The sequence below is a fragment of the Eretmochelys imbricata genome, chromosome 7 (assembly GCF_965152235.1).
Source record: "Eretmochelys imbricata isolate rEreImb1 chromosome 7, rEreImb1.hap1, whole genome shotgun sequence".
In the NCBI taxonomy this organism is placed as follows: domain Eukaryota; kingdom Metazoa; phylum Chordata; order Testudines; family Cheloniidae; genus Eretmochelys; species Eretmochelys imbricata.
In genome coordinates, this window is record NC_135578.1 from 58,252,629 (window position 1) to 58,265,851 (window position 13,223).

The 13,223-nt window shown below is 44.8% G+C and overlaps 1 protein-coding gene across 1 annotated transcript in view; it reads right to left on the reverse strand.

The window, feature by feature from the left end:
* Window positions 1-5,752: 5,752 nt before the first annotated feature.
* The window catches only part of FRMPD2 (FERM and PDZ domain containing 2), an 86,547-nt gene continuing 79,076 nt past the window's right edge, over window positions 5,753-13,223 (reverse strand). The window contains exons 29-31 of the mRNA XM_077822827.1: window positions 9,827-9,886; window positions 7,963-8,131; window positions 5,753-5,865 (exon numbers count right to left, since the gene is read on the reverse strand). Coding sequence (XP_077678953.1) covers window positions 5,753-5,865; window positions 7,963-8,131; window positions 9,827-9,886 — 342 coding nt within the window. The remainder of the gene's footprint in view (window positions 5,866-7,962; window positions 8,132-9,826; window positions 9,887-13,223) is intronic.

The window sequence follows — 13,223 nt, forward strand, 5'->3', positions numbered from 1 at the left end:
TCCGGCCCAGGACTTACAATTTTTCAGCATGTTGGCTGCACCAAAGCGAAGATTAATTTTTATTGGTTGTAGCCCTACCTGAGGTAGGTGTCCCAATTTGAAACTGTGGTCTACTGAGCACATGGGTAAATGGTTAAGAAACCTGCATAAATGTCAAATATTCATACATGAAACACTGCTAGGTCAACGGAATCTGAAGACTCACATTTGGTCTATCTGAATTCTCGTGGGACAATACAGTGAGTCTATGTTCAGACTGCTGGTGACACTGGAACCAGAGATACTGGGGTGAGTTACTCTGTAGTGCTAACAGCAAATGGAGATTCCTCGTTAGCTCAAGTTACAAGGGCCTGTAATGCTGGAGCAGGACAATCTAAGCTCTATTCCTGCCGTTGCCATGAAGTTCCAATGGCCACAGCATGCAGCATAATGATGAAAGTTGTGTTCCAAGAAGCCACAGGTGGGATAGACAGAAAGAGCCTCAGCTGGTGTCCTATTACTATTTATATCAGTGTAGCACCTAGAAGCCCTACTTACAGACCAATAGTGTTAAGGTGCTGTACAAACACAGAACAGACAATCCCAGAATGGGCCTAATTCTGTTGAGCTCATTAAAACTACACTGGGGATCTGGGCTAATATGTTAAAGAAAAGAGAGAGCCTTTCACACATTTACCCCTGGATAGAACAGAAATCCTCCGGGCCACATCATCTTCCTCACTTATCCAGCTGTCAGTCTCAGACTCCTGACTGTCTGTTCTAAAGCTGCTTTCACACGTGTAGTATTTCTGTGATCTGTAAAGCAATGCTCAGTTAACATTCTAGTTGGGAGTGGGAGCCACCATTACAATGAAGGCTGCATAAGCGTTTGAGTTCTAAGCTCCGTTTTAAACCACTCAGCACTTTCATGAACTTTCTATTTTCAGACACTGGCATGGGTTCTGGATGACAGAAGTCCCCCACAGCAAACGTTCCCTTTGTCTGTAGCAGTGTCTGTAAATACAGCAGCTAATGGTATCCGCTGCTAACTTTATGGAGCTTAATTTTAAAAGGTTGAGGAGACCTTATATGTAAATCCAAACAACTCTTTAACAACAGTTTAAGCGTGGTAAAGTTATGAGCAACTGAAAATAGGGTCTTATAATAGAAGAAGTGCTAACCTACCTTAGCTAATAGGCAGAGCTGGTAGGGCCTCCTAAAATAAATATCCCCCCAGAGTGTTTTACAGCATGGAAAAGAGATAGCCCTGAATCGAAAGTCCCAATCCAAACACCACTTCACTTTGGAAAGTCTGGATCTGAATCCAAACTTTGAGGCTACTTTTAACGATTCAATGGGCCAAACCAAAACCCCAGATCTAAATCACACTAAACTTTGGGAAAAAACTTTTGGATCCAGATCCACACTTTTAGCTGGGACCCATTTCCAGTGTAAATGGTGTATTCTCTATAAGTTGAAATATTTAAATCATGCTGTGAGGACTTCAGTAACCCAGCCAAAGGTTATGGGTCTATTTCAGGAGCATAAGAGGGTCTATGGCCTGCAATGTGCAGGTGGTCAGACTAGATGATCATGATGGTCCCTTCTGGCCTTAAAGTCTATGAGTCTAGTATAGAACTAAACATAAGAAACATTAGCTCATCTTGAACTGCAACAGTCCACAATGAAACTGCACTAGCAGGTCACAAGAGAGTCACATTCTCACCTCTTAACTACACAACGACCAATGCCAGATACAAATATTTGTCTTTTTTATCATAGTTGTTAATTTCACACAGAAAAAAAAAATTCCTGTGCCTTTAAGTCCAAGAAAATCACACACAATTTCTTTCTCCGCTTGTATGAGGGATTCATAGATATTAAGGTCAGAAGGGATCGTTATGATCATCTAGTCTGACCTCCTGCACAACACAGGCCACAGAATCTCACCCACCCACTCCTGCGAAAAACCTCTCACCTATGTCTGAGCTATTGAAGTCCTCAAATCATGGTTTAAAGACTTCAAGGAGCAGAGAATCCTCCAGCAAGTGACCCATGCCCCATGCTACAGAGGAAGGCGAAAAACCTCCAGGGGCTCTTCAAATCTGCCCTGGAGGAAAATTCCTTCCCAACCCCAAATATGGCGATCAGCTAAACCCTCAGCACATGGGCAAGATTCACCAGCCAGATACCCAGGAAAGAATTTTCTGTAGTAACTCAGATCCCACCCCATCTAGCATCCCATCACAGGCCATTGGGCCTATTTACCATGAATATTTAATTACCAAAATCATGTTATCCCATCATACCATCTCCTCCATAAACTTATCGAGTTTAATCTTAAAGCCAGATAGGTCTTTTGCCCCCACTGCTTCCCTTGGAAGGCTATTCACTCCTCTGATGGTTAGAAACCTTCATCTAATTTCAAGTCTAAACTTCCCAATGACCAGTTTATATCCATTTGTTCTTGTGTCCACAATGGTACTGAGCTTAAATAATTCCTCTCTCTCTCCAGTATTTATCCCTCTGATATATTTATAGAGAGCAATCATATCTCCCTTCAACCTTCTTTTAGTTAGGCTAAACAAGCCAAGCTCCTTGAGTCTCCTTTCATAAGACAGGTTTTCCATTCCTCGGATCATCCTAGTAGCCCTTCTCTGTACCTGTTCCCTACTGATCTTGTGGAAAACACAACCCACCAAACTTTCTAACAAAATTGCAGCTACATACTTCTGAAGGTTATGAAAATGGCTGATTAACATCTTCTTTTCCAGTTCATGTCCATATGTGTCTGCTGGAAAGCGGAGCCAAGTATTTATTCAACCATTTGAACTCCTTTTTCTGTTTGTGAATTATCCCCAAATAGACTTTGATTTTTATGGTTTTGTTTGTCATTTGATGAATGACTTATATAAATGTATTTCAGTCAGTGGGCTGCTTAGATGAATTAATTCATTATTCATGCTGTGAGATGGCTGATCTCTATCATGGGGGACTGTTTCTGATCACAGATTCAATGACTTCCAAGGTAGAGCCAAGCAGAACCAGGGACACCCAGCAATGTCAATGGCAGCTGAGGCCATTTCGTGCTGAGCACGAAAATCAGACCACCTGGTGCTGCACAGACAATATAAATCTTAAGACGTTTTTTGTAAGAGTACAATATGCCTTGATGTCCTTGTCTAAAATTCCCCATCCTGTCACTGCTGTGTGGGGGCTTGTTGGAATCCCCATTGCAGAGGTAGCTGCATTTCAATAGTGCTGAATAAATGTAGCTTGGGACTCACTATGGGATGGATGGTGCTGTATAAATCTATGATATTAGGATTGCTCAAAGAAATAGAAGAACAAACTGGCCATGCTGTACATTGTCATGAATTTTTATGTGCTGGAAAGACTGACCTGTCTGCATTTGCCTCATACTCCAGTTCAGTTGATTGACTTTGCAGGGGTGAACCGCATTTACTTTCTGAATCCTGTGGAAACAAAATAAAACCATAATGAAAACTCAACGGGAGGAAGCATCGAGAATACCGTTAATTTCACTGATAAATTTCCTTCTCATCTGACAAAAACATGTCCCTTGTTAAAGCCCGAAAAGGGAAATGGAAAGTTTCCCAGTCAAAGATACATGCACAAATCTCAATTCAGCATCGCAGGACCTACTCAGCGTAAAAAGTCTCTTCAGCTGTATTTGCAAGCTCCACAACAATCCAGACATCTCTGTACAAGTGCACATCCTAGCATGCATCATTGAGATCTGGAGGGATCCATATTAATTATTCCTCTGCTCTCACAATGAGAGTACAATCACTTACAAGATTTACGATCCACGCCATGCTCTCTGTCTCCCACATACCGTATTAACTGGCAGCAGGAAGCACCACTGGATGAGCATGAACTACTGGCAATAACTTGCTTTTTATCCCAGGCACAACAATGCCAGCTGCTAGTGGCACAGTGCAGCTGGTCTATGGAAGGAACACTTGACTGGCGGAGAAAGCAGACACTTGATTGTCCTCCAGATGGAGGAGACAGCGTGCAGATCGGTGGCTGATTGTATAGTTCCAGAGTGATAACTGGATTCTGCATTTAGATTATGATACAGAACATCTGCCTTTATCATATGCAAGTTGCTCCTTCTCAGTTGTAACGTTTGAGAGATATTTACCTAGATTTCAGTTCAGGATGGATTTACTCTCATTCTTTCCCTAATTTGTATTTCAGATGCAATCAGAAAACCATCTTTGCATATTACAAAGTGTAAACTGTTGAATCCCCAAAAGTACCTCTACAAAAGTCACCATTTCTGTCTTATTGCCATATATTCAGGCTTATTTTCCCCCATCAGAAATGCAAAAGAAGCATGAATTCAGTAATCCAATTTCTACACGTAAGACCAAATTGAGTGGAGAAAACCATGGGGATTTTTGTTGGTCTCTTAGCAGAGAGAAGATATTTTGCTTTGCTCCTTTATTCATCCATTTTTCTCAGTACTTTGTCAGTTTTAAAAGCTACCCGTTGGGAGCAAATGGCAGCAGTGGTTTTGAAAGTAAAGCATATACACTACCTGCTTGAAGGAGATTGGGCTCAAGACATGCTGAAAATAACCAAGAATAAGACATGAGTTTTAGGCTCCCATTCAGCAAATACCTTAAACGTGGGTTGAATGCTAAGCATGTGCTTTGCTGAAAAGGGAGGGACTTAACCATGTGCTTAAAATTAAACAAGAGCTTTAATATATTGCTAATTGAGGATTTTATTTTATTTTGGGGGCAAACTGATTTGCTAGATCATGTGCACAGCATAGGTGTGATTCTGTATTTTAGTGATCTTGGACAGTTAAGTTCCAGTCTAATCCCTCGCTCAAAACTTTGTCAAACAAATTCCTCCCACCCTGAAATTTTCTCAGCTCGACTCAACTCAAAGATGCCATTTTTGTTTTGTTTTAAATATGTGTGAAATTGGTTGAGCCTTTTTTTTTATAGTTTGAGCATGGAAAGAGTTACATTTTGGCCATATTTTTTATCAGCAATTTTACAGCTGTATAACTAAAAAATGGCCGAAGCTACAAAACTTGGCATATTTGGTAGACCTTGCTGAGGCTTAGATACCAAACTAAGTTTGAGGAAGATAAGTTTTGTCGTTTCAAAGGCTGCAGTTGGTGGTCAGTAAGGTGCAACTTTTTAATATGTATCTCATTAAAAAAAATGGCATTAAAAATGTAAAAGTTGCGAAGTCAAACATTCAGAAGTTAGGAAATGCCAGAATAAAGATTGTCTGTGCAATCTGAATTCAGCCCCCTTGTGTGTCTGTGTTATGAGACAGTCTTTAATTACAGGATCACATACTATGTTTTTTCCATATGACCCCTGCCTCAATCCGGAGCTACCAGCTCTGCTTATAATAGCCCAGTCCCTTCAGCATGGTTTATTGCAGTGGTTCTCAAACTTTTGTACTGGTGACCTCTTTCACATAGCAAGCTTCTGAGTGCGACCCCCCCTTATAAATTAAAAACACTTTTTAATATATTTAACGCCATTATAAATGCTGGAGGCAAAGCGGGGTTTGGGGTGGAGGCTGACAGCTCGCAACCCCGCATGTAATATCATCGAGACCCCCTGAGGGGTCCCAACCCCCAGTTTGAGAACCCCTGGTTTATTACTTTATTAGAATATGATCCTCCACAGAGGGGTGGCCCATTAACTGATTTCTCTTCATTTCCCCAAACCCATGCCACTGAGACACATGTAAACAGGTCACCAGGTAACGTCTAGAAATTCCACTCAGGCTTCACCTTGCTGCACATCTGGCTGGATTCCTCTTCCACTCCTCTGAAAGTGAATGTGTGCTCGGCTTCTAGGCTTCCCTCGCTACCTTGTTCATCTGAACGCAAGAGAGTGAGAGCAAAGAAAAAGGTCTTTAGAATCTGAGAGGCAAGCTCCTCCTCTTCTGTGCAGTGTGACACTGGCAGCATGGAAAGCCCATCAGCAGAGGGCTACAGAAGCAGACACTAGCTGTAAACCCCCCAGGCTCTGGACACTGAGCTTCTGGCTCCTCCAACTAGCACATATAGGGTGCAGTCCTACCCGCACTGAAGTCAATGGGAGTTTTGCCAGGGACTTTGTGGGAGCAGAATTTCCCCCAGGCTGTGTATCTGGCAGCTCTTCCCCACCTGCCCCACTTATCCCTACTCCCGCACTGGAGACGAGAGGGGAACAGGTCACCTCTTCCTTCCAGGCCAGCACCTAACGCAGCTTCCAAGTCCTGTGGAGAAGAGACTTTTAATGTGACTTGTGGGACGGGCTTGCACCCTCAGCCTGACGCTCAGAAGGACTGGAAAAGAGGGGGGGAAACATAAACCTGCTCCCTATATCTGACTCCAATTCACAGGGGTCACCTGGGGGCCATGTCCCTCATGAGCAACCTAGCCTGATGGACCCCCATCCCCATCCGACCCGCCTCATTCCTCAACTGCCGCCAACTGTCACACCCTCCAGTAGAACCTTCTCCCACGGTCTCTGTGACATCGCTGGCTGGCACCCCCCAGCACCCAGCCTGGGTGAGAAACCTCTCCCTACACGGCACACTGGCAGTACAGTCTGGGCAGTGTTAGGGGAAGGATGGGCCAGCGCTTAAGAGTGCAAGCAAGGCTCTCAGGAGACCCAAGTTGGATTCCTTGCTCTGCCTCAGCCTTGCTATGTGACCTTGGTCCCATCACTTTGTCTCACTGTGCCTCAGTTCCCCACACTGCCCTACCTGAGCATGGTGCTGAGAAGATAAATACACTGAAGGTGCTCAGATACCATGGTGACGGAAGTCGCAGATAGACTCAAAGAATTAATGGCCATTCAGAGCCAATGGAATGTGGAGATGTCAGAATGAGCAGACTGAGCATAGACATGGTTAACATAAGGGTAATGAGCGAGGGAATAAAGGCCCATGTGGATAATGATAGCAGTGAAGAAAAGGAAAACCGTCTCCCTCCTTCTGCGTAGCAAGATAAAACTGCATCTAGTTCCAGGGACTGGGAAATGCTTGCAAGACTTTACAGAAAACTGCAGCACTAAAAAGTCCCTATCCCCACAGCACACTAGCTCAACCTAAAAGCACCAGTCCCTTGACCCCTGAAGTCATCCACTCCTACCTTCTTTGATGAGCAAGCCAAAAAATGGCCCCAAAAATCAATCCATAACTCATATCCCACAAATTCTTGGACCTCAAAAGGATTATGGGATATCTAGGGCGATTTTCTGACCGTTTATTGGATCGGAAACCAACAAAGATTGAGAACCACTGACTCAGCAATGCCAGTTAGATGTTAAATGGCCAGCTATATATGTAAATTACCACAACTTTGTATACGATCAGTGCAATCAGTGTGTGCAAATTCTACAAGCCATGCTCTCTAGTGCAGCAAAACGTTTGTGTATATATATATAAGCAAGAATTCAGACCAATCTGACATTCAGGGCCTGATTCTTACCCCCGTTACACCTCTCTGCACCACTATGCTGGCTGGCTTAATCAGCTGCCTGGCATTCTCTGGGGCAAGGAGGATTTTGGGTGGTGGAGAACAGACACTATGGCTGTACCCCAGCCCCGCTGGTAGCCTCTGGCACAGGGAATGTCTCCGTACTCCAGCTATTCCCAACTCTGGGAATAGCCCCCTGGGAACAGAAGAAACCAGAGCTAAGTTGGTGCATCCCTGAAGTTGCTATAACTTTGCCCCCAGCCATCCTCAGAATGAAGCTTAAAGCCACCTTTGCCTGTTCCCTGGGGTCCTGTGCCAAGCACTGCTTGGTCAGAGAGGAGAATCAGGGGCAGTGGGCCCAATTTTACTCTCACTTACAGTGGTGTAAAGAAGGAGCGACTCCTTTGAAGTCAATGGAGCTATACTGGTGTCGCAGAGGGGAGAGTCAAGCCAAAGCACACCACCTGCCCACTTTGAACATGCAAGGAGTGGACTGCACTAGTGCTTACCAGACTGGGCTGTTGTGCTCTGGAGGGAAGAGGTATCGCACTGGCTGCCTGAATAAGCCCAATGCAATGCCGCGCTTCGGCAGACAGTGAGCTGAACAGTGCCTTGAGCCTTGCGTAAGAGGTCAATCACCGTATTGCGCGTTAAACCAGACACTAAATCTCCATTCACCTGGAAAGCACACAAAGACAAATGCCTTAACAGCCCTGGAGCAGAAGGGTTTCATATCGCACACTGGCACGGAGCACGTGTGCACACCTCCCCCACAGCTTAAAAAGGCTCTGATTGTCTGCATTCCCTTCACTGTTAATAACTCAGTAGAACCTCTCTCCTAGGTAAACCTTTGTCCAGAGCAGTACCACCAGACAGCCACCACCCTCCAGGAACTGACACATTTTCAGTTTTCCATGTTTTGCCCCTCTATCCAGTGGAAAGAAGAGAGAAAGGGAGCTGTGGGGATGAAACATGAACAAGAACAAATTTGGGGATTTGGGTTTTTTTCAGCTTTTTGTTAAAAAAAGGGAAAAATTGGGGGAAGAAAAACAAAATCTACAAACCTTCAGTCTGGAGCAAGAGGCCATTTTCTGCTGGAAATGTGTGACCAGCTCTTCAGCTACCCACCCCCTGCGCTCCCTGGGATGCCCTCCTCCACCCTTCCCAACCTTCCTGGCAGCTGGCCCCAGCCCACACAGTAGTCCCCCTCATCCTTGACTCCTCTGTCCTGCAGATTGCTCCCTCTGTGGAATCCCCACCGTCTCCTCCCTCCTCCCCACACTTGCTATCCCCAGCGCCCCCCCACCCCGACCTGGCACTAACTGGGGGTGGGGAGTTGGGGGAGGAGGAGAAACCGTAGCTCCTGCCAGTGCTGCCCCTCCTGGCTTGGCCAGACTCCTGCTCTGCAGTCACTCAGCCAAGCTTGGGGTGTGGGGGGGAGAGGGGAAGAAGCCAAGGCAGGCAGGGAGTTGAGCTCTGCAGAGAGGAGCCCCAGCATGGGACAGAGTGACTCCTACAGGCAGCAGACTGTACTGCAGCTTACTCCCACCTACCTGAGCCCAGGGACATGATGCTCCACAGAGCAGCTTCAGACTTTCCTCTTCGCCTCCCTCCACTGCCTGCCTCCCTTCCCGCACAGCCAGCCAGAAGTTAGAGAGGTCACAGATACCACTGCTGCCTCATAGGTTGGAAGTTGTGGAGGGCAATGTATCCTCCCCTCCCCCACAATCCTGCCCATGCCCATCACTCTGGTATCTGGGTCTCTGTCAGCCTTGCTGTTTAATTAGCCATTAACATTACAACGGCTGGCGTGTGCAGTCTCTGCAGAGAATTGCTCAGCATTTCGGTCTGGGGTTTTGCTATCTCAAGCTAACTCATTAACACAAGCCACTACAGAGAGGCCAGCTGATCTGAGTCATGTCAGAAGCAGGCCAACCCTTTTCTAGAAACTAGCGGCCTAACGTAGGCAGTAGCACAGATACGCCCCCTCTGCAGTAACTGGTGCCTGCCCTTATGAGAAGCACTATGCCCAAGAGTCGGGATCTGCAGGGTTTTGTAGATTAGGAAGCTCAGCTGCAGCCGGGCTAGCACCCCACCACCCACCCCAATTTTTGACATTTGCCCAGGCAGGTGGCAAGTCATGGTAACTCCTAATTATGATCTGATTACAGTGATCATGTTCAGTGTTTGGTTATGACTGCACAGCGTAACACAAACTCTCCCTAAACTTCCAGGGCAAATCTAGACCAAAGCAGCGAAGTCAAACGTTACCTTTAATAAAATGTCACCCACTTGAAGCCTCCCATCGAGATCAGCAATACTTCCTGGGCTGATGGCTTTAATTAGGATAGCCCGGCCATTTCTGCCACCTACCAGCGCAAATCCCAGGCTCCCGTTGGCTGTTTTCTCCAACTCAATCTTAATGATGCAGTCCTGCAATACAGAAGGGCCCTGTTCAAAATGAAGCTAAGTCAGGAGCCAAATGAACTGACAGTGATCATGACTGGAGATTCCTAATGTTCCCTTCACCCTACAGGATACCAATGTGCTTTACAATCTTCACTCATTGATGGTATAAATTATAGGGAAAATTCTTCTCTTGCGTAGACACGCAAAGGGACTTAAATGGCAGCTGCACACATGTACCAAAGAGATGGTATAATAGATATTTCCATCAAAAATAAACGTATTAAAAACAATTAAAGTGTCTTGAAGGGAAAGCCCATCCACATAAACCCTAAAAAGCAAGAAAATGTCTAGTTCAGGTGTCCTCCTTTAACAGGACAAATTTCACTGATGGGTAAGTCACATATACCTCCAACTTGTATAGTAACACAATACACAGCCTCTCCACTGGCCTATAATGCAAAACCTTAGCCTCAGCAACACCACTATTCATGTCTGTTAGGCATTTGTGCACCGGTAAATAGTATGATGAGTTACTTTCACAGGCAGAAGTTTGAGGTCAGAGTTAAGGTTTTGTCAGACAAACGTATATCGAGTGCAATGCCCTGGAAATGTTTAAATTTTATTCCTGAAAAAATATGTAGAGTACATTGATGATGAGGCACATTCTCTAACACTTGTGGCAATCTGTTCCACTCCAAAAGTCAAAGAATTGCTCTTCAGAAATATTTTAATGAGCTACCCAGATAGCAGATGATGATGATGCAGGAGATGAGATTGAGATGATGTAGGAGAATCCAGTGATTGGGGTGGGGGAGGAGGGTAGCTTCATCAGAAGCAGGGAAGTCATTCCAATTTCCCTTTGAGTTTGGTGGTTGAATTTTAACAAGAGGCCCCCTCCAGCAAACCACCAGCTGCATGACACTAACAAATATATCATCAGAAAAATTCTACCCCCAAAATGGGCAATTTTAATTCCAAGCCACTTTGCAGCCCTGATATTTTTGCAGAAATGAGTATCTGCAGTGAGACATGGGAAATGTTGTCCATTTCAGTGGGAAGACTGATTTTCCTGCAATTACACATTTCTAATCTGGAAATTCAAACTTTCAAATACGTCACCTCTTCTGCTGGCAAGTCAGACTATATTTTTAAGGTAAAGCCATTTTGGACCAAAAATATTTGTAAAATTCCACAGGTTTATCACACACTGGCCCAGTTCAACAATCTCACAATGACATGCAAAAATCTCACGTTCCAAGGAGTTCTGGGGACTCTCACACTGGAAACGTGTTTCACAGCCCTAGTTACATTCATTTCCGCAGAATCCCCAGCTGTACCGTTAGATCTCTAGCGTCTGTGCCATTTTCCTTCTCTGTTCAGGCTCGATCCTGTGAGGAGCTGGAAACGCTAAACTCCTTGTGAGTGCTCCCAAGAGGGCACTGTTTATGATCAGGGTTTTTATACTACAGAGCTAGTAATATAGCAATATTACACATAGAAAAATAGCAGTAGAGGGACCCAGTCCTGTGAGCTGCTCAGCACCTTCAAGCCAGTGATCGCTCTGCACCTCACAAAGTATGGCCCTTGAGGAATATGCTTACACTTGCAATGGGACAGAAGATAAAGCAAATACATTCAGTGTCGCTGTAGAAAATCCCACTACCGAAATCTGTATCGAGATCCTTTTGCTCGGCAGGCTGCCTTGCACTTGATAAAACAATGACTTACCTCATAATCTGCTGAGTCAGATGTGCTTTGCTCAACCCCACCACTTTCTTCCTCCAAGAGCTTTGCTGTGAGAAAGCAGGATGAGTTCTTACAAAGCTGCATTAGTTGTAGGTTTTACAGTGTAACACTGGACAACACACTACTATTAGACATAATGCAAGTTATTTTTGTTGTCACAAGCAAAAGACCACCACCAAAAACTCACTCTGCACTTACACGGTTTGCTTGTTCAGTCCCACTTCTTGAGCTGTTAACTGAACCCTGTGCCTGTCCTCTACTGTCCTTTTACCTCCCACATAGCAGTTTCCCAAGCAACCCTTAAAGCTGCACGTCACAGGGTCGGAAACATCAGCTGGACAACTGATAATGTACAAAAATGTTCTGTGATACTCCAGGGGAGGCCGTTTTGCTTACTAATAATTAATCTTTTCCATTCACAGTCAGAAGCACCTGCAGATTTTCTTTTTCTTTGAAAGAGATGGCATGAAACATTACAAAGCCAGACTGAGAAATGCAAAGTAATTTCCTTACTATGTTGACGGGGTAGATGTTGCTCTTGGAGACTCATGTTTTCATTTGAGAGATACACTTTGACTTCCTCTGGCTCAGCAGGTGGCTCTAAAAAACAAGCGTGTAGATTTGCTATAGCTGATAGGCACCCTGCTAAATTTAATGTATGTGAGAGACTGCGAACTAGGATTTAGATTAGCCAACTAGGTGCCAGGACTCCTGGATTCTAATCGCAGCTCCAGTACTGACTCACTGTATGACCCTGGATGAGACACTTAGGGTATGTCTATTAATGCAATGAAAAACCCGTGGCTGGCCTGTTCCAACCAACTCGGGCTTGCACGGGACTTGGGCTGCAGGGCTGTTTCACTGCAGTATAGACTTCCAGTCTCAGTCTGGAGCCTGGGCTCTAGGACCCTGCGAGGTGGGAGGGTCCCAGAACTCCGGCTCCAGCCAGGGGTGTCTAGTTGCTGTGTAAACATAGAGTCCCTGTCCTGTGCTTAAGTTTCCTCATTTTCACAATGGTATAATTAATACTTGCATAACTCATGAGTATGTCATGCAGTTTAATCACCATAATTAATGTTTTTAAAATGCTGACAACAAGCACAGGGCAGAGTTAACATTATCTTTGGTTCATGTGGTCAAGTCGGATCAATTTGCTAAGGGAATGAATAGTATGTGTTTGTGAGTGTATATGTGAAAAGTCAATGTATGTAGATATATAGCTTTACAGTACACTATATTTCCTAAAAAAAACAAACAAGGAGAACTTGTGGCACCTTAGAGACTAAAAAATTTATTTGGGCATAAGCTTTCATGGGCTATAACAGACTTCAGTAGGCAGGTATAAATACACAGGCCAGTCCTCGCTTACAGACAGCCCCCCAGCCTGAAGCAATTACTCACCAGCAACTACACACCACACAACAAAAACATTAACCCAGGAACCAGTCCCTGCTACAAACCCCATTGCCAACTCTGTCTGCATATCTATTCAAGGGACACCATAATAAGACCTAACCACATCAGCCACGCTATCAGGGGATCGTTCACCTGCACATCTCCCAGTGTGATATATGCCATCATGTGCAAGCAATGCCCCTCTGCCATGTACATTGGC